The sequence below is a fragment of the Lemur catta genome, chromosome 1 (assembly GCF_020740605.2).
Source record: "Lemur catta isolate mLemCat1 chromosome 1, mLemCat1.pri, whole genome shotgun sequence".
NCBI classification, from domain to species: Eukaryota; Metazoa; Chordata; class Mammalia; order Primates; family Lemuridae; genus Lemur; species Lemur catta.
In genome coordinates this window covers 231,916,593-231,941,539 of record NC_059128.1, presented here as the reverse complement: position 1 = coordinate 231,941,539, position 24,947 = coordinate 231,916,593, and the positions used below count along the sequence as shown (strand labels likewise).

The window sequence follows — 24,947 nt, the reverse complement described above, 5'->3', positions numbered from 1 at the left end:
TAGGGGAGGGACCACAGATGTCACAGGTAAGCAGGGCATAGGGAAGTAGAGGGCAGAGGGAGGCTGTCAGAGGGAAACGTGGGATTTAGCTCATCTTGGCTTAAGACAGAATTGCTTCCCGCCCCCCCCTCCACCTAACATAAAAAGCAATGGCTCTCTCAGCTTCAGTTATTCTCATCTGTAAAATAAAGAAATTGGATCAAGTGACCTTTAAAATGCCTTCCAGTTTCGAAGTTACATCCATACTGATTAATTTTGTGATAATTCACAAAATTTATTTCAACCTTGATGCACTGTCAATCTCTTCACTTTTAAAAATAACTTTCTCATTATAGAACTAATAAACATTTATTATAAACCTTAGTAAAATTCATAAAATTATTTTAAAAATCATTAAAATCTTCTTTAATGTTATTGCAGAGATAAAGCTCATTTTATTCTGGACTATACAGACATAGGGGATAGTGCAACATTGGGATACTAGTAGATATTCGGGTTTATAATCCAATTTTTTTCTCTTAACATGATATTGCATATTTTTAGGCAAGTAAATATTCTTTAAAAAAACATAAGTCTCGATAGCCCCAAAGTTAGCAAATCCCTTTTTACTGAATGTTTAAGCTGTTTCCAATTTTTGTTACTATAAATAATGCAACAGCAAAACTGCCATATAAATTATGTATATCTCAGATTACTCCCTTAGGTGATTTCCTAAAAAGTATAATTACTTGTCCAAATAGAAAAATATTAATTTATGGCTCCTGGCACATACTGCCAACTAGAAAGTTTCTTCCAATTTGTATTACCACAATGGAAATTCAGTGGTGACCTCGATGCAGTGACTGGCAGTGTAGAATGAGGAACGGTTGTGAGAGACAGGCCCAGCAGTCAAAGGTAGTGGTGGTTGGAGTGGCTCTTATTTATTGAATGGCTCTTTATACTAGGTATGTTACTAAACCTCTTAATTCTGATATATACACAGTCATGTGTCACTTAATGATGGAAACACACCCTGACAAAAGCATTGTTAGGTGATTTCTTCATTGTGTGAACATCATAGAGCGTACAATACTTACACAAACCTTCATGGAATAGCCTACTACACACCCAGGCTATATGGCATAGACTATTACATCTAGACTACAGCCCTGTACAGCATGTTACTGTACTGAATACTGTAGGCAATTGTAACACAAATCAGTAGATAGGAATTTTTCAGTTCCATTATAATCTTACAGGACCACCTTTGTATGTGGAGTCTGTCATTGACCCAAACGTCATTTTGTGGTGTGTGACTGTACACCACTTATTCCTCAAATTCTCCTAAGGAGGTAGGCATTTTGATCGGCACTTTATGGTTGAAAAGAAAAAGAAAAAAAAAACTCAGCAGGTTTAGGCAACCATGTTCTGTGTTGCATAGTGAATTTAAACTCTGCAGCTCATGGTTTTTCCACAATATTTTATAATTTCTAAGTTTTTTTTTTTTTTTTTTTTAATCCTGGGCAATTAAGTAGGTGGCTTCCAATTATGTAGGAAGGGGAATACTGGAGGAGAAGATGACGTGGGAGAAGAGAGTGAGTTTGGTTTTAGAAATGCTAAGTGAGGGCAAGGAAGGTCGCAGGGGTGGGGAACCTGCAGCCTTTCAAAAGGATCTAGGAGGATCTAGAAGGCCACATGTGGCCTTTGGGTCCCAGGTTCCTCACCCCTGGCTGGGCCTTGCCCTAGAGACTGGACCTTCTGAAGGATCCTGGTGGACCTGGCTGTGGGCACCACTCGCCCCCTAGTGGCTAATGTAGGAATATGTCATTAGGACTATAGTCAACACTTGCACTGATGGAGAAGAGGTTGGGTCAAATACTGTGTTATGAAAATGTGCTTAAATGAGTTAGATTTGTTAACTGTGGAGAAAATTAACCTTTAGAGTGGGCAGAATACAGAAGTTAAGCTTGATTAGAGTCTTTAAAGAGAGCAATCAATGCATGAAGGTAATTGATTTTTCACAGACAGAATGAAGGTAAGTAACCCAAGAATTGCTGCAGGAAGTAAGAATTTATTTGAATTCAAGAAATAATGTCTGGGTTTGCAGTTAAGGGCTTTCATTTGAGGCTTGCTCTTCTCTTGTCAAAGCTTGGACCTACAATATATAAGATGCTTTGAAAGGAAGACAAGTTTGAAAGACTTAAGACAACTTGATTCTTTTTCAGGTAAACCTGGTTTATACCACATCTGCCTTCTCCAAATTTTATGAGCAGTCTGTTGTTGCAGATGTCAGGTAATGTATGTCCTTTGTTTGGGGATTTCTGCGTTCACTTCTATAAATTCCACTTAAGGCCATGAAAAGGCTGAGATTCCATCATTCTCAAGTAACTTCTTGGGGGTGGTTGTGAGTTAATACCCTATAGCACAACTAGTGACCTGACCCTTTGCCATGCTGTCACATTGTGTTTTTACTCTTTATCTACCAGTTCTCGCCTTCTCCCCATAGCTGAAATCCTGGTCCCCATGTCAGTGCCACTGGGCAAAATGCTCGTAAACATGGCTACCATATTGGTGGAGGTGGAGACAAAAATAAAGCAGAGAACACTATTTCTCAATGTCCAGTGAAAAAGTAGTCACTAGAGATATTCTGAGGAAAAAAAGAATTTCATGGTCAAGTAGTTTTTAGAAAAAATTGTGCACCATGTACTATATCCCACTGCCCACTCCCATCTCCAATATATCGGCAGAGATTCATAATCTGCTTTGGCATATTAAGGCACTGAGAAGCCTTGGGGTAAAGGATTCCTTAACTTTCCATTTCTTACGTTATTTACTGCAGAAAACTATCTTACGTTTCTTTCACAAAACATGGTGATATTTATGCAAGTAGGAACTCAGTCTCTGGCATCAGACTGAAAAGCAAATTGGACTTGATTCCTGGATCTGCTACTTATTAGCTCTGTGACTTTGAGTTGTATTTGGCCTCAATTTCCTCATCTGTAAAAAAAGAATAATAATAGGACCTTCCTTATCAGACTCAAATGGGATAAAGCAGATTTAACACAGTGCCTGGACATGGTGAGGTATCAAACATTATAACTGTTATTTTTAATGGCAGTGACTACTGATTGATATCCACGAGTAGTATATTTTTCCATGGAGATGCAACTCTACAGTAATGGTTCTAAATTTGAATCCGACACAATAATCAGAATGTACATAACATGATGCTTTCCTTTTCTGGTACCCGTAATAGGAGTCAATAATTACACCAAGAAGGGAACACATCAGTTAGCGGATGTGCTTACTGGCCTTACCTTGAATCTGTCAGTTGGGTTACTGCCTCTCTATAAAGTCTACTTCCTAAGAGGTATCCCTAAACATCTCTCTTTTTTCATTATAGCAGCAACAACAAAGGTGGTCTTCTCGTCCACTTTTGGATTGTGTTTGTCATGCCGCATGCCAAGGGCCACATCTTTTGTGAGGACTGCGTGGCAGCCATCTTGAAGGACTCCATCCAGACAAGCATCATAAACCGGACCTCTGTGGGGAGCTTGCAGGGTCTGGCTGTGGACATGGACTCTGTGGTACTAAATGGTGATTGTTGGGTAATTCTGCTCTAGCATTCCTTCCTGCAGCACTCCTGACACTTGCCATTACTGTAGTCAGCATTGTAATGAAGTATTCTCTTCCATAATCCCAGTAGCACAGGATGAGCTGAAGACAACGGGGCTATGTTAGTACAGGAAATTGCTAAATGTTAAATACAGTGATTGAACCATAGATTTGGGAACAAAATATATATGAAGTTGAATTTATTAAAATGTACATTTATTCAGCTCATGCATCTTCAAACTAAGTCCCCAAGGAACAAAGTTCTGGAGAAAGAAGGATTTTGCAGAGATTTATTTTGTCTTTCTTTGTCCAGACAGAACTACCCCTGTATTATGTAGTGTTGCCCAATGCTCCAAAATGGATTGCTTCATAGCCCTGTCAAAATGCAAATTTCAGTGTTTGTCTTGACAGTGAAATGGTTTAATTATTATGTAACCCAAAATTTATTCAGCTTTCTCTTTTTATTTAAACTTTATATATTGAAATAAATGTAAACATATTATATAAGTATATATATTCCATAGAAATGATAGAAATTGTATATAATATATATACACAGACTTGCACACTAGGCATATAGTGGGTGGCTGATAAATATTTGTTAAATGAATGAAAAAGCTCATGGAAAATTTTGTGCTACATGTACTATTTCAGATAGAGGACTAATTATTATCATATTTGTTTATTGCTTTTTAACTTTATGTTTGAAACTTGTAACTATGATTTCAAGAATACAAAAGTAAAGAAAATGGTATAATGAACTGTCATATACCATTTCCTCAGCTTCAACAACTACCAATTCACAGGTTGTCCTATGTGATCTCTAAATACCTAAACAACCTCCCTCACCTTCACTGGATCATTTTAAAGCAAATTCCAGAAGTGTTTGATTTCTTTTAAAGAAGAACTAAAAATAATTTCACTAAGTACAATTCTAACAAAATGGAATGATGGGTTTAACAGTCTCTTTCTATGTGGTTTTTCTTCAATGCAGCTGGACTTCGGTCGGATTATTCTTCAACCATAGGATCTGGTAAATTCTTTCATGGTTCCCCACCCTCCCTACACACACACTAGTATCATTTTTGGCTGTAATTTTCCTTTTCTAAGGACAGTATTTGTTAGTGCTCTTTGAGTTGCAAGTGATAGGAATACATTTAAATTGCCTTAAGTACAAAAGAAACTTGACTGGCTCATGTAACTGGGGCATCAGTGGAGTGGGCTGGCTTTAGGTGTGGCTGGGTCCATGTTCTAAAATAAAATATCATCAGAACTCTTCATCTCTGCCTACTTACGTTGAGGCTTCCTTATCAAGTGTGTTCTTCCATTGTGGTGGCAAAAATGGCCACCAGCAGGTTCACGCTTATAATTTATCATTTTTCAACCATGGTGGAAATCACCCCCACATATTTCCTGACAGTTCTGGCAGAAGTCCTGGGGCTGACTCCCATTGTCTGGCTTGTCCGACAGCATGCTCATTCCTGAACCAGCTTCTTTGACTCTAGGTTACGTGCCTACCTCTGAAACCAGGGGTGGGGTTAACCCCAACCAAACTATATAGACAGGATAGGGATAGTTTCTCAAAGTGAAATCCAGGGCTGTTACCAGAAGAGAGTGAATTGGATTCTTGGCTGGCAAAGACAGCAGATGTCCCCCACAGGACCTCTTTTGCTCTTTACTTTTCTATAAAGATTTCAAGAAAAATCATTCCTAAAAAGTAAAAAAAAGAAAAGAAAGAAAAGGGAAAAAAAGTGCTGTCTCCACAGACAAAGGCTGCTCTCAGTACATCTATGCAGATCATCTGTCCTTCCGCTACCCTCTGGAGATTTCTGCAACCTCAGGGAGGCTGATGTGTCACTTCAAGCTGGTGGCCATCGTGGGCTATCTCATTCGTCTCTCAGTTGAGTCCGTCCAAATCGAAGCTGACAACTGTGTCACCGACTCCTTCACCATTTACGACTCCCTCTTGCCAATCAGGAGCAGCATCTTGTACAGGTATTACGCGGGCACTCTTGTTGGCAGGGGAAAAGATTTTTTTTACAACATCTCTATTTTACGTACTGTAAAATAGAGAGCTCTCTGTTCCCCCTGGATTTTTTAAAAAATCATTTTTGTGTACACTCATAGGGTCAAAGACTGACTCATGCCCTATTAAGTTTGCATTACACTTTAGTACCATTGCCAGAGCCACTGGACTCAATGTTTTTCACTTGTAGAGAATAAGACTCTTAAAGTCAGTAAGAATTGCAGCTAATACATCTGAAATATAATAGATATTCTGTTTAATTTTATATTTATTACAATTGTGACAAGTCTGCTATTTTAATAGATTGTGAAAATTCTATGATGATTGCATAGCATTAGTAAAAAAATTGAAAGTTTTTCTTACAAAGATAACATATGTTCTTTGTAGAAAATTATGTCAGCCAGAGAAACCAATATCAATTACTTCACAATCTCATTACCCAGAGCAAGTTTCTGTTATATTTTAGTATAAATCCTTTCATTCATGTGTATTTAATTACACACACATATACTTACATATACCCAATTTTATTTTACTTAATAGTAAACATCTGCTTATGGGTGTTTAATATTTGATAACCTCCAAATGATTTAAGCTTTATTAAATAATTACTATTTGTTACTTACTGTGCTAAAAATGTACATGAATTATCTTATTTTTAACAGTGTCTATGTACATATGTAACAGTGCTTTATGTGTGTATGTAGGTATTTATATTTTGGTGATGAATATGCATATTAAAAATTCAAACACTACATAAGGATATGCAGTGAAAAATAAGTTTGCCACTGACTCCCATTCCTCAATCATCAGTTTCTTTCCATCATCCCAGACATATTCAGTTATTATCTCATTTAATCCTCACGACAGTGCTATGAGGAGTGTACTATTAGTATTACCACCCTTTCATAGAAGGGAAACTGGCACTTACCAAGATTTAAGCCCAGCATCTTTCACCCACGTAAATGATGGAGCTGAGGTTTTTTGTTTGTTTGTTCATTTTGAGACAGGGTCTTGCTCTTGCTCCAGGGCTAGAGTGCAGTGGTGTGATCATAGCTACTGCAACCTCAAACTCCTGGTCTCAAGCGATCCTCCTGCCTCAGCCTCCCAAGTAGCTGTGACAGTAGGGCACGAACCACCACACCCAGCTAATTTCTCTATTTTTTGTAGAGATGGGGTCTCACTCTTGCTCAGACTGCTCTCAAACTCCTGGCCTCAAGTGATCCTCCTGCCTCAGCCTCCCAAAGTGCTAGAATTACAGGAGTGAGCCACTGAACCCAGCCAGAGCTCAGTTTTGAATCTAGTTTTCCTTAAGGCAGAGGTCATGACCTTAGCCATTAAATACACTGCCTTTATATCTCATTAGTACTCAAGAAGGGTCCAGTGGCAACCATCCAGGAGAATTCGTTAGTAGTAGTCACTGGACAAAAATTTCTATACCTTTGTCAGCTCTGATCCATCCGTAGTGCCCTGTGGGCACCAATTGATGAAGACCTTGTTGGCAGAGACTGACTCAGAAGAACCGATGGGATAGCCCAGGAAATGTGTGGAATTAGTGTTGAATGGAGATCCATTGCTGAAATGACCTATTATTCAGGTACTTTTGTTTTGTTATCTGCTTTCAGAATTTGTGAACCCACAAGAACATTAATATCATTTGTTTCTACAAATAATCTCATGTTGGTGACATTTAAGTGTCCTCGTGTACGGAAGCTATCAGGAATCCGGGCATATTTTGAGGTCATTCCAGAACAAAGTAAGTCTTCTCCAATCAAAGAGAAGTCACTTTTAGAAATATTTGTTATGATACTCTAGTCTTATCTTTCTGGAGGCTGTGCTGTTATACTAGTTGTATTAGTAAAGGGCTCTGAAACAGGGTCCAGTCAGAAGAGAGAGATCATGTTAGTTATTTTAACAGAGTGAATTTAATGAAGAACTGTTAACTTAGTATAATAAAGGTGTTAATTAGGCGTCTCAAAAGACAAGTCAAGAACTATAAGGTATCATGGATATAACACATGTTTGAAGCAACTATCACCCCTAGAGCTGCAAGAACAAAGGAAAGAGGTTGGAATTATTACAATTTAGGGCTTGGGGAGGGGGTCTGTGGAGTGAAACTTAGGCCTCTGAGGAGGAGTTGCTGTTCGGCTGTTGCTGGTGTCTGAGTTCAGAACTATGTTTTTCAAGAAGGTAATACCATCCTACAGATCTGTAGCCAAAATATATGACTTGAAAACAAATATAGAATTTGAGAACAAACATTTTAGCTATATATCTGTTGGGTGCTATTTCTTCCTTTTTTTTTTTCCTTCAAGTCTTTTTTTCTTTTTTTTTTTATTTCTTTCTTTTTAAATAAAACAAAGTTCAAAAAATTTATAAGCTTCTTGATCAAGGAAGTGTACATTTGTAATTAAATTTCTCATAATCTTATAGCTGCGAATCATTGTGTGTTACTGGGTATCCATTGTGTGTTACTGGGTATCTTTTTCAGAGTGTGAAAACACGGTACTGGTCAAAGAAATCACTGGCTTTGAAGGGAAAATTTCAAGTCCATATTACCCGAGCTACTATCCTCCAAAATGCAAGTGTACCTGGAAATTTCAGGTAGCCTAGTTTTACCAGTATCTTAGAAAAGTATACTATTCTGTTTTTAGTAGCATTTTATTTTTGAATTTCATTACTTTTATTTTTTAAATTGCAAGACGAATATTACTTAATTTTACAAAATTTAAATATTATTGAAATATATTATCTAGAACACAAAATTTTCCTGTAATTTCAACCGTCTGCCCACAAATGAACTGCTTTTAGCAGTCTGGGGCTTATTTCTCCAATTTATTTTGTTTGTTTGATTTAAAAAATGCAAAACCATTGCTAAAGGATCAAAAATTATTTTATTGTGATAGAGCACATTTATCAATTCTTAATCATCGGCATTATAATAGGAATAATAAAGAAATAGTAAATGGGATTAGGCAGGACAGTTGGCCCTCTGTATCCATAGGTTTTATATCTGCAGATTCAACCAATCATGAATCAAAAATATTTTTTAAAAAACCACAATGAAAAATAAAACAACAATAAAAAATAATACAACGAAAACTAATAAATCATAACAACTATTTACATAGCATTTACATTATTTTAGGTATTATAAGTAATCTATAGATGATTCAAAGTATGTGAGAGGATTTGTGTAGGTTATATGCAAATACTACACCATTTTATATAAAGGACTTGAGCACCCTCGGATTTTGTTATCCGGTGGGTTCCTGGAACCACTCCCCTGTAGATACTGAGGGACGACTGTACATGTTTCAGTTGTGTAAGCAACCCAGAAGTGCAAATTTGTATGGAATATATATACCTCTTCTTCATGCTAGATTGGACATTTCTTCTTTTTGTTAAATCTTACATTGTAAACTATTTTTCTTTCTTCAACTATAGTATCATATAATGATAGGGCAAAGTGTCACCTTTGTTCATTTAGCATATCCATATAAAATCATTACTGTGTGGCATAGCAATTAGATATAAGAGGCAAGTAGTATGTAGTCTGTACTTATTCAACGTGTTACTGAATGACTACTATGGGCCAGGCACTCAGGCACTATTCTAGACACTGAGGATCCGTGAAATTAGAGGAAAAAAAAAAAAACAGAAAACAAAAAACAAATCCCTTGCTCTTACAGAGCTTACCCTCCAGGAGGGGGAGACAGGTGGTAAACAAGTTAAATATAGGCAATATGTCACATGGTGATACAATACTATGGAGAAAAATAAAACAAGGAAGCGAACTCTATAGCTTGAGTGGGGGTTGGGGGGTGTGAAGGGTAGCAAGTTAAGACGTTTATTACCTTAAACAGATGATCGGGGAAAGGGTCACCAACAAGGGGACATTTGCCGAGAAACCTGAGAGATGTGGAAACTAACCTTGTGGATACCAGGATAAGAACGTTGCAGGCAAAGGGAGCCTGAGGCAGGAGGGTGCTTGATGCATATATGGTTATTTGTGCATAGTCCTAACAGTGAGCTAGTTAAAATGATTCCATTACTCAGATCTGTACTTGGTGTCAATATTCTGATGGCATGCCCATTAAATTATTTTTTATCATGATCACATTTCCAAAGTAAGTAAAAGATAAAAGTTTTGGACCCTTGCTCATTGCCAGATTCTCAAGGCCCAAAGGCAGCAAAAACACAGGGCTTCGGATGACCCATGAGTCTGAAGGTTGGGGAGGAGGAGAGGGAAGAGGAGATGAAAGGAGAGGTTGGGAGAGGAAGAGGAAAAGACATTAAATCTCTATTCCTTCAATCTCTCCGAAAAGCACAAGTATCTTCTTGGGCTAGTATGATAGCCAGAGCAAGGAAAGTGCCAGTCTCAAAACCTCTGCCAAATGTTTGAAATTCCTTTGAGGTAAAATAAATGTTGATTCCATAATAACCTGTAAACTTAAAATGAAAATTCTTAAACATTGTTGTAACTTTTAGTTGAGGTATAAATAAGAATATTGGATCACTTTCCATTTTGCTAGGGGTTGAGGATTAGAAATGCTGAAGAAAAAGATGTCCTTATAAGGATAAGGGCATCCCACGAGGGGCGTGAGGAATGGGGAAGGGGAGACAGGACATCCTGGGGACAAACTGGTGGTGTCCACCATTTCCCAGAGAGCAAGGTCTGTCCTCAGTGTGGAGGTTAAAATAAAGCTGTACCTTTCTCAAAAGGCTTAGAACAGCCACCTGTATCAGTGTGAGAGTGTGTTTCTGTGAATGGAAATCAGAGTGAAAAATATTAATTTTTTTCACCCGTAAAATAGCTTTGAATTTATCAAAAGTAACCATGAGCTGCATGACTTAAGTAACAACAATATTGACTCAAGTCATGATAAAAGTTTTTCATACAAAAGTTGGTTGCTATCCTCCTCAATCCTTAATGTCTGGTCCCATTTCCAAATTTACCGAAGGGCAATCAACCCCACTGGCAAACTCACTTTCAGCTGAGTTTTAAGGTCTTATTTGAGAAGGATTAATTCCTGCTCCAGCTTAAAGTCCATCTGATCCTTCTCCCAAGCTCTCTTGCCAACTCAATAAATGCTCATTGAATGTCTGCTGCATGTCAGGCTCCATATGGGGACACCTAGTAGCAAGATAAACAACGTCCTTGTTCTCATGAAGCTTACAGACTACAGGGGAAGAAAGAATAAATATGTAAAACCAAAAAAGAGTGTTGAGTTTATAATATGTTGTCTACATTTGATTAGCACTTTAGGGTTTTGGGCACCATATTTTTATTTGCCCTTCAAAGCACACGTCTGATGCAGAAGAGATATTCTCGCCACCTTTTGTAGATAAGGAAACAGAGACGAGCAAATCCTTTGAGATCACTCAAATAGAATGTGATCCAGAGAAGGCCAGAAGGAATCATGCCCCTTCTGTGTGTAAATTCTGCTCCCTCCTCCTTTTCTGAGTTCTAAAGGTGTTCAGCTTCCCTGTGTTTCATAACAACCACTTAGTTGAACATTTACCTCCCTCTCCCTTTCTTCTTTGTATCCCAATAAATTTTGTTACAAAATCTTAGAAAAAGGAAATGGAACAGTGCTTTGAATGGTCACAGCTGTCATCAGCCCAGCACCATACAATTTGAGTCCACCAGACATAAAACAGGGGTTACTAGAGTCCATGCAGTTCACCTCCTCTTATCACTTAGGAAATGGATGGGAGTCCCAGAAGGGAGCCCCCTCTTTCCCTGCTTCTGTGAAGGAAATATGAAGCGTCTTTGCCACAGAAACTTCTAGGGCTTCTCTGAGGTGGGTTCTTGGATTGTGTGTCTACAACTCCAGATAAATTGTGGGTGACTGAAAGACAAAGTTTGTCCTGCATCCTATTACCATCACTAACTAGAGAAATATTTCAATGTTACAGGTGCAGATGAGGATAATTCCTCCCTTTACTTGGTTAAGGTTCCCAACACAAAGGTAGAAGTTGGGGAATAGAAACTGAGAATACAGAACATAGAAGGAAGTAGGGTACCTATTTTTTTATTCCTTTGTCCAAATAGCTTGCATTGCATTGTAAAACTGCACCTCATCACTCCATTTGTCAAGCAGGTTAATACAAGTATTATCCCCTTGGCCAATCTGTGTACAAATGTAGAATTGGGTCCAATTCTGTGTCAGTGGAATCAGTGTGCAAGGGGACTTATTTCCTTTCACTACAGAGAAATTTTGTGGATTGGACGGTGGTGGTGTATATAAAACAATTTTACTTTGAAGCAGTGGAACATAGTGAAAATGCCCAGGCAAACTTCTTGGTAGAGAATTGTATTGGAATATGTTCTTACACTATAAAATTTACATTGATTACTTAAGATACTGTCTGTCAGCTTTCATTTTTTTTAATGGGAAGAAATAATCACAAGACTGGAAGAAAATTGACATGTGTTCTCCTGTTCCCTGGGCTTTTGGTGAACATAAAATAACCCTGTTCCTCTTGAGTCTCCCATGTTGGTTTCCAAGCAGCGTGATACACTGGGAAAAGGGTGGCCTTCAGAGAAATACAGGACTGGTTTGAGCCTCTGATCTGCACTTCTTAACCTTGGAAATTTACTTGTCTTTGGTTAGTCTTGGTTCTTCTTCTATAAAATGGGAATCATACTGCCTGCATTAAAGGGTTGCTGTGATGTTTAAATGAGAAACATAAAGTACCTGATTCATTCCCTTTCAAAGGTAGATGGTGAGGTGTGGTTTACTATATTTAAGTGCATGTTAGAAAGAAGCCAACACTCACACACACACTTGCTTACACACACATGAAAGCATGACATATAATTTGATGACTTACAAAAACCAAACGTCTGTCGGAGCAGTACAAATCCAATGGGTAAAATTCATCTAAAGAAAAAGACAGCAGGATTGAATTACAAAGTATTACCTAAAACTTAACTTTATGCTATTTTCAAAAGACAAAAGTGAATGAAAAAGTGACTCAGTAAAACTGAACAATAAGGATGGGCAATATCATGTCAGGCAAGTATAAACAAAAAGAAAGCAGGGTTCACAATCTTAGACCAGGCAAACCAGGCAACACTGAAATCAGGGCAACAGCATCCGTGATTTGAAAGTAAGAGAAGACAGGCAATCTATAATGATAAAGAGGGTGATCCACAAGATCTAATCATGACATAGCATTAATACTCATAAATCAAAAACTATAGGAAATTCAAAGAAGTGGACAATGTTCAAATAAGAAGTTTTTTTTTGGTTTGTTTTTTGAGATGGGATCTTTCTATGTTTCCCAGGTTGGCCTCGAACTCCTGAACTAAAGCGATCCTTCCGCCTCAGCCTCCCAATTAGTCAAACAGATTTTAATTCCTTTTTCTTGGTTAGTGACAGAGATAGTGGGGGAGAATAAATAAAGCTAGGTAGGATGTTAAGCCATACAAATGAGTTTGGTAGTATATACGTGCAGAGAATACTCCTTTTTTTTTTCAAGTGACCATGGAGAATTCATAAATTTGATCACAAAAAAATCGTTAATAAATTCAAAAAATTAAAAGCAATATAAACAATAATTTTTTTTATTCAATTAAGATAGAACTGGCTGGGCGCAGGGGCTCATGCCTGTAATCCAAGCACTCTGGGAGGCCGAGGTGGGAGGATTGCTTGAGGTCAGGAGTTCGAGACCAGCCAGAGCAACAGTGAGACCCCGTCTCTATAAAACATAGAAAAAATTAGCTGAGTGTGATCGTGGGCACCTGTAGTCCCAGCTACTCGGGAGACTGAGGCAGTAGGATCGCTTGATCCCAGGAGTTTGAGGTTGCAGTGAGCTATGATGACGTCACTGCACACTACTCAGGGTGACAGAGTGGACTCTGTCTCAAAAAAAAAAAAAAAAAAGGTAGAAAACTTGATGATGGGTAAACTAAAATTCAACTCTCTTAATGTAAAAACCCTCTCTTAAATAATTCCTGGGTCAAAGTAAAGATCCAAAGGAAAACTTTGACATATCAGACATAATGTATGTGCATATTGCATAATGCAATAAAAGGGTCACTTGCATTGTGTGTGCCTGCGTGCGTGTGCGCATGCGTACATTTGCTCACATGCATAAGCAGCTTTCTTGTTTGACTGCTTCTGAAAAGACCTAGGGGTGATTCATAACAGCCTTCAGAAATACCCAGGTTTAGTATGAAGAGGATGCTGATTCATTTCTCCTTTATCTTAATGTCATTATTTACATCAAGAGAGGAAAATGTTTACACTCGTTAACAAGTGGGTGTTTTCAAGGTTAAGATCACCTAACAGGAGGAAACTGAAACCCAGAGACGTTGATGTGTACCCTGTCACCCAGCTCTACCTGGGGCCCAACAGCTGCTTCCTGGAGTAGGAGCACGCAGCTGCCGGCTTCCTTCTCTGTTAAGCTCTCCAGCTCTCTACCTCGTCCCGCTTTGTTCAGGGGAACTGGTTTACCCCACCGAGGGCCACAGGGCACCAGGAGTAGAACAGCCTTAAAACAAGCCAAGGAGATGAATACTCAGTGAGCAAGGAAATTTTAGCTTGAAACATGTACTTTGATGGAAGCATTTTTTTTGACTTAATGTTTGTTTTTCACAGACTCCCCTGTCAACTCTTGGCATAGCACTGAAATTCCATAACTATTCAATAACTAAGAAAAGTGTGAAAGGCTGTGAACATGGATGGTGGGAAATTAACGAGCACATGTAAGTGATTTCCATATGTGAGAAATCTGACCGAAGGTTCACAGCCGTGGTTCCCTGTTTCCGAAGAGTTTGCCCTTTACCATTTACAGATAGGGAAACTGAGGGATATAGGAGCTCAGTGACTTGCTCAAGGCCACTCAGCTCATGAGAGATTGAGGCAGGATTCAACCCATGTCTTAGGGCCCCTGCCTCCCAACCACTCTATGCTGCTGGGCTACAGGTGTGTATATTCTACACTTCACAAAAGTATTTGACAGATAAAGTTTTCAAATCTTGAGCCTCGGGGGAAAATAATAAACTGGGGTTTTGATGGCACAGAAGGTAGAGACCACTAGCCAATTCTGTGAGGTAAGAGAGTCCTAACTGGCCTGGCTTAATCCCAACACTGGGAAATGAGTTCACGCAGATCTGATCAGAAAGAAACCCAGAGAAACCCAGATGCTTGGGCTTCCTGAATCAACCTAGGTCCGCACTCCTACTCTTAAATTGTTGTTTATTGGCTTCTAAAGCTATATTAGGTATTCAGTACATATTGAATAGGTATTCAAAAATACAGGATGCTCTTTCTTGAAGCAGATGAATAGCTTCTCAGTTCACTTTCAGAGAAGTATCCTGTAAGGTTAAAGGATTTATCTGCTACTTCTTTGCTCACCTCTATTCTATGCATGTAACCTTCCCTTTCTAAATGCTTTTCTTAAAAAACCTTCTTTCAGTTCCTTTGGACAGATTACTTGCAAAATAATAATTGATGCTGTCTTCATTGGAATAGGCCCAATCAGATTTAAAGGCATTCTTGGATTCATTATTAAAATGTAGACTGTACTCCTTTGGGGAGTATAATTGAGTAGACTGTCTAATTTTGTAGGAATCAGAAGACCGGGGTTCAAATTCCAGCCCTGTCATTTAGTAGCTATATTAACTAGGAAAAATTATTTAACCTCTTTGATTTTCAGTCTGTGAAATAAGGTAATGATTCCTACTTAATATGGTGTTTGTTAAGTGTTTGATAAAATAATGTATACTACACAGCAAAAAATATCAGCTGTTATTAATGTGAGTAATCGATTGCTTTCAAAATGACATGGGATGGATAAATTGAGAATGTGCCCTAAGGTTTTCAAAATACTGTAGTTTGGTATTTAATTAAAATAGAGATCCAGAAAACCTATCTTTGTAAAACTTCTGTGAAGTTGTAAGCCTGTGACAGAGCTGTGCTTTTAAAATGAGGTCCTGTTTTATCTCTACATCAACAACAAGCCAGAAAGTGTTTGTTGCTGCCATAGTAAATAGAAGTAGGGTCTCCTCCCAAGCAATACCGGAAAAATTCTCTGACCCAAATACTTTCCTTTCAGTCTTGTGGACTGGCTGAAATCCTATCAAATTCTTTCTATGCTGGTTGTACCCTCAGGGTTTAAAATGCCAATCGTTCCTATTATCAGGCTTTTTCATCTAAAAAGGAAGGGCTCTAATTGACTAATCAGATACCTTGCTGAGAAGTTAGCCTGAGGGAATTGGGGCTGTAATGGGGAAGGAGGAAAAAGTACTGCTGACTGAAGGAAGACTAATGGTCTCCTCATTAGTAGTTCATAGAGCCTGGTTTACCCGACAGACCGACCGAGGGCCACAGGGCAGTGCTCAGGGCAGCTTCAGTATAGACGGCCTTCCTGCAAAGCTTTCCAAAGCTTTCACAGAGCAAAGCTTTGGAGGGGAGGCCTTCAGTGTGCTAGAAAGTGCTAGAGTTTAGTATCAGGCCAACTGCTGTCCAAATGCTGGTTCTGCTTACTAGCTGTTTGAGCTTTAACAAATTACTTCACTTCTCCATGACTTAGTTTCCTTACTTGTGATATGCCTGCACACAGAAACTGACTCCTGCTGAGTTTCTCCACAATCTCCCTTTTTAAACGTTCACTCCACAAGCCACATGATGCCCTGTTGCATACTCTCCTCCTTTTAAACTCCAGCCGGAGCATGGATGCAAAGATCTGTTTCCTTTTGATTCTCTCTTAACATGCAAGAAAACGGCACGAAATGTTAATGGTCAACACAAAGAGAATCACTATGCGATAGAGATAACATAATCATCTTATTTTCAGAGTATAGGATTCTGATCTCAGGATAATTGACTAGAGTAGACTCTGGCTCCAAAAATGAGGCTTGGCTTCCAGGTGCCTCTCAGACCCTGGCTCCTGCTTAGCCAGGCAGCCACCTGCAGCAGCTGTCTCCTCCTTGTATCCTAGCAACTGGCCTATCAGCTCATCAGTTCCTGAACTTCAGCCAATTGCAAAAGACTCTTCCTGAATAATAGGAATATTTTCCTTCTTCAAGCCTTAAAATCATAGATTATTTGTGTTCCTGAATACCGGCATCTGATCTATGGAACATGAGGGTTCCCAGGTGCTTTGGGAGGCTAGAGTGCTTGAAATTCACAGGTTCCTGGGGAGAACACCACTCCCCAAGTGTTGCATCTGCTCTCTGCCTCCCATCAAGACCTTGCAGGTTTGGGCTGGGTGTGGAGGCTCACATCTATAGTCCCAGAGCTTTGGGAGCCTGAGGTGGGAGGATTGCTTGAGGCCAGGAGTTTGAGACCAGCCCGAGCAACAGAGTGAGACTCTGTCTCTAGAAAAAAATCCCTGCAGATTTCACTGTGGGAAGAGCCTTATCCACACAGGGCAGTGGACTCACTTATCACTGGATTGCAATGTAATAATATTGCACAGTGCTAATGCAGCAAGAATTATTAACAGGAGGGATATTTTCTCAAAAGGACACTGGGAACCTGAAGCACACTAAGGAATGAGAAGTAAAATATTGAGGTAGGAATATATTGCAGATACACGTTAATTCTTTGAAATTTTGCCAAGGACAAGTCTTGAAGCACACATCAGATTTCATTGTAGATTGAAATAATGTTATCTTTTGCTTTAAGTGTTGCTGGAAGTCTCTGCATACCCCAGCTCATGGATTTCATTGGGTAGAGAGGCTTGTGAACAAAAGCAGACAATTCTTGTTACACAGTTGTTTATTTATTTTTTGAGACGGGGTCTCACTCTGGCCCCCTGGCTGGAATGCAGCCGTGTGATCATAGCTCACTGTAACCTCGAACTCCTGGGCTCCAGCGATCCTTCCCACCCCAGCCTCCCAAGTAGCTGTGACTACAGGCATGCACTACCATGCCCAGCTAATTTTTTTGTTTCCTGCAGGGATGGGGTTTTGCTACATTGTCCAGGCTGGGTTACACAGTTTTTTACACTGAAAAAGGAAGAGAGGACTGGGAGAATGAGATACATGTTTCTTCTGATCCTGAGTGTTGGTGAGGAAAACAACAGGTTGATGGTACTGTTATTGTTCTATTTAGCAGAGGAGAAAATTGAGGGGGCAGAAGTTACTCAATCACAGTCACAGAGCATAGAATGAGTAACTACCATTAACTCTACCATGAGCTTATGACACCCAAAGGACCTAAGTATTAGTGAATTCACTGTCCATAGGAATGCGGTCGGCAGAACCCCAAGCTATGTGTCCTTCTTGACTCTTGTCTCCTCAGGTACTGTGGCTCCTACATGGATCACCAGACGATTTTCCGAGTGCCCAGCCCTCTGGTTCGCGTTCAGCTCCAGTGCAGTGCCAGGCTTTCCGACCAGCCGCTGGTGGTGGAGTATGGCAGTTACAACATCAGTCAGCGTAAGCCTGTGATCAGCTCCTTCAAGAAACCTTAGGAAATAGCCAAAGGGAGGCTAATGCTTTATAGCTCTAAACTTTGAGAATTTAACAAGTGAACACTGCTTTATTTTTATTATTTCTTTTTATATATTTATTTTTTACAATACATTAGTACATATATAATAAAAATAAAGGTAATACATAGTATATGAAAGTATGTATTTATTACTACTGTATTATAGAAGAAATAATATAACTCTTTGATATTACTGATTAATAATTAAAAAGCCCCACTGTTTGGTTTGCTGTTGTTCCTGCCAGCCACAGCTCTCTGTGAGTGTGACGTTTACGCCCACATAGAGTGGATCCCAGGCCAACAGTTACAACCACTTTGGCCTGTGCTGCACAGGGAGAGCCGGTTGGTGGACAGAGTTCAAATATCAGCCCTCAGAATGGTGAACTTGAAGCTCACACTGAAAACTGCTGGAAGAAAGGCCAGGTCACTGGAAATGGCACTGTTTGAGGGAAGTCATTAGCTGGAGAGAGTAGATAATGACCTGCTCAGGAAATCCTCGACCCCTTTTAAAATGGCAAAAGTAGAGGTTATCCACTGAGGAGTTCACGAGGAGGGCATGACTTGAGCTCCTTTAGACCATATCTGTTTTTGCCAATCCCCAAAATATCTTCTTCTGGATTCAGAATATTACACCATGAATATCAGAATATTAGTTTCCAGCAGAGTCACAGGTAAATCAGTAAGCTGTCTTATTTTTAATTGTTTTTTAATGACTATTTTCCAGTGGCTCATCAATCCATTGTGTGAGGGTTTGATCTAATCATGCATTCTCCTCCATTTTTTTTTTTTTTTTGCACAAGGGGGAGATTTATTATTTCTCTAATATTTAACAACAAACTCAGGATTAATGATGCAAGATCAGGCAGGGAATGAATCACTGACGAGCAGCCTGGTTGAAGTGGAAAGAATGATGGACAAGGGGGTAGGAGGTGGGAGGCAGGAGTCTGGAGTTGTGAGGCCAGTCACTAATCTCTTTAGGTCCAATGTGATACGATCAGTGGTGACTAATATGTTTTGGAACAGAGACCACTTGAAAATGTAATTAAAGATACACAGAACAAGGCATCTGATCACAGGATTCAGAGACAACAGAAGTCCATTTGTAATTCCCTGGGGAGTCTAAAGACCCCACATTAAGCATGCTGGACCCTTGAAATCTTCCAACTTTCACATTTTTCAAGTATATGATAAAACCATCAAGCCGAGTCAAGGCCATGGAGTTAGTAAAAGTTTGCTTGTGCATATGGCCTGGATGCAACGTTCACTCAGAGCTTCTGGTGGATTGCTTTCTTCTTTGCTCTGCTAATTTCCGTATTTTTGTCTTGCAATTCCAACAGCCTTGATGTGATGTTATAGTTACCACCGCTGCTACCCTTTCAACTCCCTACCACTGAACACTTCCTGTTTCTTTGCTAGTGTGGTCTGGTGGTTGTCAGGGGCCCACCCAAGGTTTTCTATTTTGTATTGCCTGTAGCCTGCCCTGTCGGATCTTTCAGATGCTCCTCCGGTTTGTGTGTCCCTCAGGCCCAGCGCTGTGATGGCGTAAACGACTGCTTTGATGAAAGTGATGAACTTTTCTGTGGTGAGTATTCAAGCTTTTCATGTGGCTTTCTTATGAACAGGCAACTTCACAGCGCTGTTGCTGCTGCTGTCTATCCTTGGTCTTTGTGGTTGTTATCTATCCCTGCATAACCCACTACCTCCAGAACTCCGTGGCTTACCACAGTTATTCTCTATCATGCGTCCATGAGTTGTCTGTGATATGACTGACCTAGGCTGCTTCAAGCACTGGGTCCTCTTGGGCTTGGTTCTTCCCAGGTCAAGATCAGGTCTACTCTTTATGGCTCTTTTGCTCAATGAGCCAATGGGCTAGTCATGGCAGTGGCGGAAGCAAAGGAGGGGTGAGCACAAACGTGGTTCCCCTTAAGACCTGGGCTTGGAACTGGCACACCGTTTTGTATCATATTCCCCTGGTCAAAGCAAGTTGCACAGCAAAGTCAAGGCGCAGGGAAGTTTACTCTGCACACCTTAGGGCCATGGCAAGGGTGGGGTACATAATGCTACCACAGGGAGTGAAGATCTGTGGCTAATAAATTAATCCACCACAATCTTAAACACAGCAATCCTCTTTGAAAGCACATATCTCGGAGAGAAGCTCAGAAATAAACTCTTTCAGCATGCTTATTTATGGAGTCCCACAGTTGTTTGTAAATAAAAGAGAACGTTTTGTTGCTTTTAAAAAGCCTGTACAGTTTGCATTGACATCACATTGACAATGACAAAAGCGTGGGGTACTGGATATTCTTATTTTGAGTGGAGAATCTCAATCTTGGCTTTTCATATCTATTTGAACCACCTTCCTGAATCTATCTCTAGTTTCAGGGAGCCATGTAGGAAGGACAATTCACTGGACAATGTGACACCACCAGCAATACTTTCTCCTAAAGATCCAGAGGGTTTAATTCGAACACAATTATGATGGTGATGCTATTTAATCTTTTCCATATACTTTGGGAAATATTACAGTAAATATACTATAACAGCTAATATACTATTTGTGAAAAATTATACTTATAAAAAATAACCTGTGACTCTATACTTTCTTTTTTTTATTGACTAAACAAAACAAAAACCAAAAAAAGCCCTCTTAACTTATGGTTCACTGACCATTTAAATTTATAGTCTTCTATTTCTTAAGAAAATAAATACTGACCATTATCTAGTAACTGAAGTTTTGGGTTTCTTTACATTATTATTCTCTGCTCTGATGCTCCAAACAAAAATAATTAGTGTTATTTTATAATAAGAACTATTTTTTTGGTAATCATTATTTCTCATTGTGCCATTTTTGGGAGCTATTCTCTAGGAGAATACCTTAGGAGACTTAAGGAACTATTTCAGGGCAGTAATGTCCTCCCTTCTGCTCCTCACAAGAGATACCTCTGAAAAAAACAGAGGTAGATAACAAAACTAATAACTTTTTGAAAAATCAGAAATGTCTAAAATGTTTAAGGCATGATACCTTCTAAATATGGTTGGTTGCCAATATACTATGCCTGTCATTGATGTAAAGGCAATTCATGAAAATATTCCAAAGAAGAATATGATAGATTTACACTGGTATATGCTAATTTAGGGAATGGATCTCTCAGAATAAAATAATTTTAAAGAGTTTTCTTTACACACAGACCACAAGTCTATTGTCCTCTAAGATCTCACATTCATTAATTCATTCAACAAACCTTTAGTGAGCACCTACTATTTGGTCAGATGCTTGAGGTAAAGAGATGAATAAGACAAAAGCCTCAGTCTCAGGACACTCCTACTTTGTTTATGAAGGTAGACAAGTTCAATTTAGATGACAGTGTATTATTTTTATTTTCCTTAAATTACTCATGATACATTGAATTGTAATTAAACAAATAAGCCATAAGAAATGTGTTCAACACATTTATACAAAAGCAAAAATCGGATCTGATAAGTGCTAACAACTACACCAAAGTTTAAACATCTGGTTTTCCTCATAGAAGTGCCAGTTTTAAGGAAAATATGCCTTTTATTTTATTTAAGTCATATGAATGATTTGCACCTTTTGAAGGGTTCTTCTGGTCATCAGAGGACGCAGCTGATGTCTCAGGCTCATGAGCTTTCTTTTCTCATTCTAGTGAGCCTTAAGCCTGCCTGCAATGCCAGCTCCTGGAGGCAGCACGGCCCTCTGGTCTGCGATGGCTTCAGGGACTGTGAGAATGGCTGGGACGAGCAGAACTGCACTCAAAGTAGGAAGGGTCCTATGCGCTCTGCTGTTCTTCCTATGAAACTCATCTGATGAATCAAAATACCTCTGCTGGGTTAGGACAATCAACCTGACCCAGTTTTCCTGGAACTTTCCCAGTTTTAGCACTGAAAGTCCCTTGTTTTGGGAACCCTTTTAGTCCCAGACAAATTGAGACAGGTGGTCACTCTAAATGGGGTGGAATATGCACGCGTGCATGTGTGTGTGTGTGTTCATATGTGAATACTGGCGGATTTTCATTGCTTACTTTCTTTTAATGCTGCTGAAGATTGTAAGATACTGAGGACTTGGTATAGAGAAACTTGCCAGATACTGTGATGGGACACGTTCTATTCTTGCCCTTGCAGAAACACAAACCCCCCATTGGTTGTGAACAAATGTGCTGTAATTCACAAATCTGTCCATTTTCCTCCCTAATAATATAAAAGGACTGAGTGTGGCTGTGATTTTTGCTCAAAAACTTTCTTGGAGAATAAGACAGGGTAACAGGCAAAGAGGCCACTGATGTGGCCAACTCCTTTGTATGTCACCTACAGTGGAGGAAAGCAGAGGCGGTTGGATTGATCCTCAACAGATGTACCTCCCCGCCTGCCTTCTGTTTAGGTGAAGGAACAGGTCACTGTGGGGTTGCTTCGTTTCTCTCTGCCATTTTCCCCAGAGCAGCAAAACCAATCCTATGGGTAAACCATCCTTTGCAGAGTTCAGTGTCATTCACTCAACTCTGTTTCTGGCTAGGAGAAACTGTTTCTTCTTTTGTTCATTTTTAGGTATTCCATGCAACAACAGAACTTTTAAGTGTGGCAATGACATTTGCTTTAGGAAACAAAATGCAAAATGTGATGGGACAGTGGATTGTCCAGACGGAAGTGATGAAGAAAGCTGCAGTGAGTAGAGAATCATTCCAATTCCTGTAATCCCTCTTCCATTTGCCTGTTTTTGTTTTTTTTCATTTTGATTCCCTGCTTGTATAATTCCCCTGGCAGAGGTTGCCACAGGCCCAAGGAAGAATAGTAAATATTGGTGAATGAGTCTGAAATTGTTTCTCAGAACTAAAAACTCTAGAGTGGATTCTGTTTTCTTGCAAACAGCATTAATGCACTAGATTTTTATACTGAGAGCATTCACTTTGCAGTAAATCTAATCAAGGGAGAAGATCTTAAAAAAAAAACCCATGAGAAAAGAAATAGTTACTGGTACACAGTGGATGACTTTGTTAGTAATGCCTTAGGTTATGAACAGTATCAAGTGCTGATTTTTTCTTTAGCTAAGACCCAATAATTAGTCTGGCATATGTTCTTATTAGTTGCGAGGCCCTCTAATTAATTGGCCATGTGGCTACATGTTAATTATATTTTTTTACCAATACTATTTTTTTTTTTTTGAGGCAGAGTCTCACTCTCTTGCCTGGGCTAGAATGTAGTGGTGTCAGCCTAGCTCACAGCAACCTCAAACTCCTGGGCTCAAGCAATCCTCCTGCCTCAGCCTTCGGAGTAGCTGGGACTACAGGCATGTGCCACAATATGCAGCTAATTTTTTCTATTTTTAGTTGTTTGGCTAATTTCTTTCTATTTTTAGTAGAGATAGGGTCTCACTCTTGCTCAGGCTGGTCTTTAACTCCTGAGCTCAAGCCATCCTCCTGCCTCGGCCTCCCTGAGTGCTAGGATTACAGGCGTGAGCCACCGCGCTCGGCCTGCCAATACTATTTATGCTGGAAAATAATTGCTCTGATAACTAGTTTTTCTTAGTAGGTTTTCATTTGTCTTGGACTTACAAATTCACTCCCAAATGCTTTCTTTCACGTCAGCACAACTTCAAAGACAGTCTCACTTCTGTTATATTTGGAACATAGAGTTTCCTCTCTACCTAACAACCTAATTCCACAGACTGCTGTTTGTATCAGTCTAGCTCTTGCTATAAGTCCCCTCCTCCCCTCACATGCATTATTGTGTAGACTCTGTGTCAGGGCATGTTTCAGGAAGGAGGGGCTGGTTTCTTGGTACTGGTTTCAGACAGACCCACATATTCTTTCTCCTCTAGATAAGCAGGAATTTCAATTTGCTTACCCAGTGAGTCTGTTCCCAGCCAGCACTAAACCTGACTTACTTTCCAGTTTTTCTTCCACGTCTACCCTCAAATCACATGCCCTTTCCTCTGCTAAAGGCTGCAGCAGGAGTTCCTCCACCCTTCACCGCATCATCGGGGGCACAGACACCCTGGAGGGGGCTTGGCCGTGGCAAGTCAGCCTCCACTTTGTTGGATCTGCCTACTGCGGAGCCTCAGTCATCTCCAGGGAGTGGCTTCTCTCTGCGGCCCACTGCTTCCATGGAAACAGGTAGGACATCACAGTCCTCACTCTCAAGAGGCACTCTCTGACCACAGTCCATACAGCTGCCCTCAAGTTGTGGGAAGAAGCTCCCTGCTGGAGACGTTCAATCAATTCAGTTTTTTTTTTTTTTTTTTTGGGTACCAATTGTGTGCCAGACATTCTTTTTTTAGGTATTATTGATATAAAGAAGAAAGAACACAAAGGAAACGTCAAGAATGAATAGGCTTTTACTAAGGGCGAGAAAATAATATAAAGCTTTCAGGTCAGAGGGAGCAAACCTATGAGAATGTGTGCAGAATGCAGAGAATAACAGGCATTGGAAAATGGCTGGAGTCTGGGGAGCTCTTTCCAAATTAGGAGGGGAATCCTGGAAGGGTCCATTAGGACTCACTTTGGAAGGGCTCTTTCCGTCTTTACCAATGGGATTATTATGGGAGAGATGCTCTTCCATCTAAGGGTGAAAGGAAAGCTTAGAAAATAGGCTCACTTAAAATTTAAACTTATTTGGAATCTACTGGATCTTAGGTAAAAAAAAAAACATGTTATTCATTTCTCCTTCTATGTAATGTATTTCAGCAAAGTTATACAATTTTAGTTTTTGCTTCCTCTGGAAATGATAGGATTTACGTTAATTACTAAAATAGCTTCACATCTGTTTGATCACTATTGTTTTATGCTGTGAAACTTCTCCAAATAATGTGCTAGCCTTAATATTCCTTTGGGTCTCCAGAGCCACTCATGAGACCTCAGCTA

At 39.6% G+C, this 24,947-nt stretch overlaps 1 protein-coding gene across 2 annotated transcripts in view; it reads left to right on the top strand.

Moving 5' to 3' along the window:
• The window catches only part of TMPRSS7 (transmembrane serine protease 7), a 35,598-nt gene that overhangs the window by 4,514 nt on the left and 6,137 nt on the right, over positions 1-24,947 (top strand). Inside the window, exons 4-15 of one of the 2 annotated variants that reach the window (XM_045540310.1) lie at positions 2,205-2,272; positions 3,383-3,576; positions 4,589-4,627; positions 5,361-5,589; positions 7,246-7,376; positions 8,112-8,224; positions 14,233-14,339; positions 17,884-18,020; positions 19,550-19,657; positions 21,741-21,851; positions 22,636-22,752; positions 24,029-24,200. In XM_045540310.1, coding sequence (XP_045396266.1) covers positions 2,205-2,272; positions 3,383-3,576; positions 4,589-4,627; positions 5,361-5,589; positions 7,246-7,376; positions 8,112-8,224; positions 14,233-14,339; positions 17,884-18,020; positions 19,550-19,657; positions 21,741-21,851; positions 22,636-22,752; positions 24,029-24,200 — 1,526 coding nt within the window. The remainder of the gene's footprint in view (positions 1-2,204; positions 2,273-3,382; positions 3,577-4,588; positions 4,628-5,360; positions 5,590-7,245; positions 7,377-8,111; positions 8,225-14,232; positions 14,340-17,883; positions 18,021-19,549; positions 19,658-21,740; positions 21,852-22,635; positions 22,753-24,028; positions 24,201-24,947) is intronic. The other variant, XM_045540311.1, reaches the window with a different exon arrangement.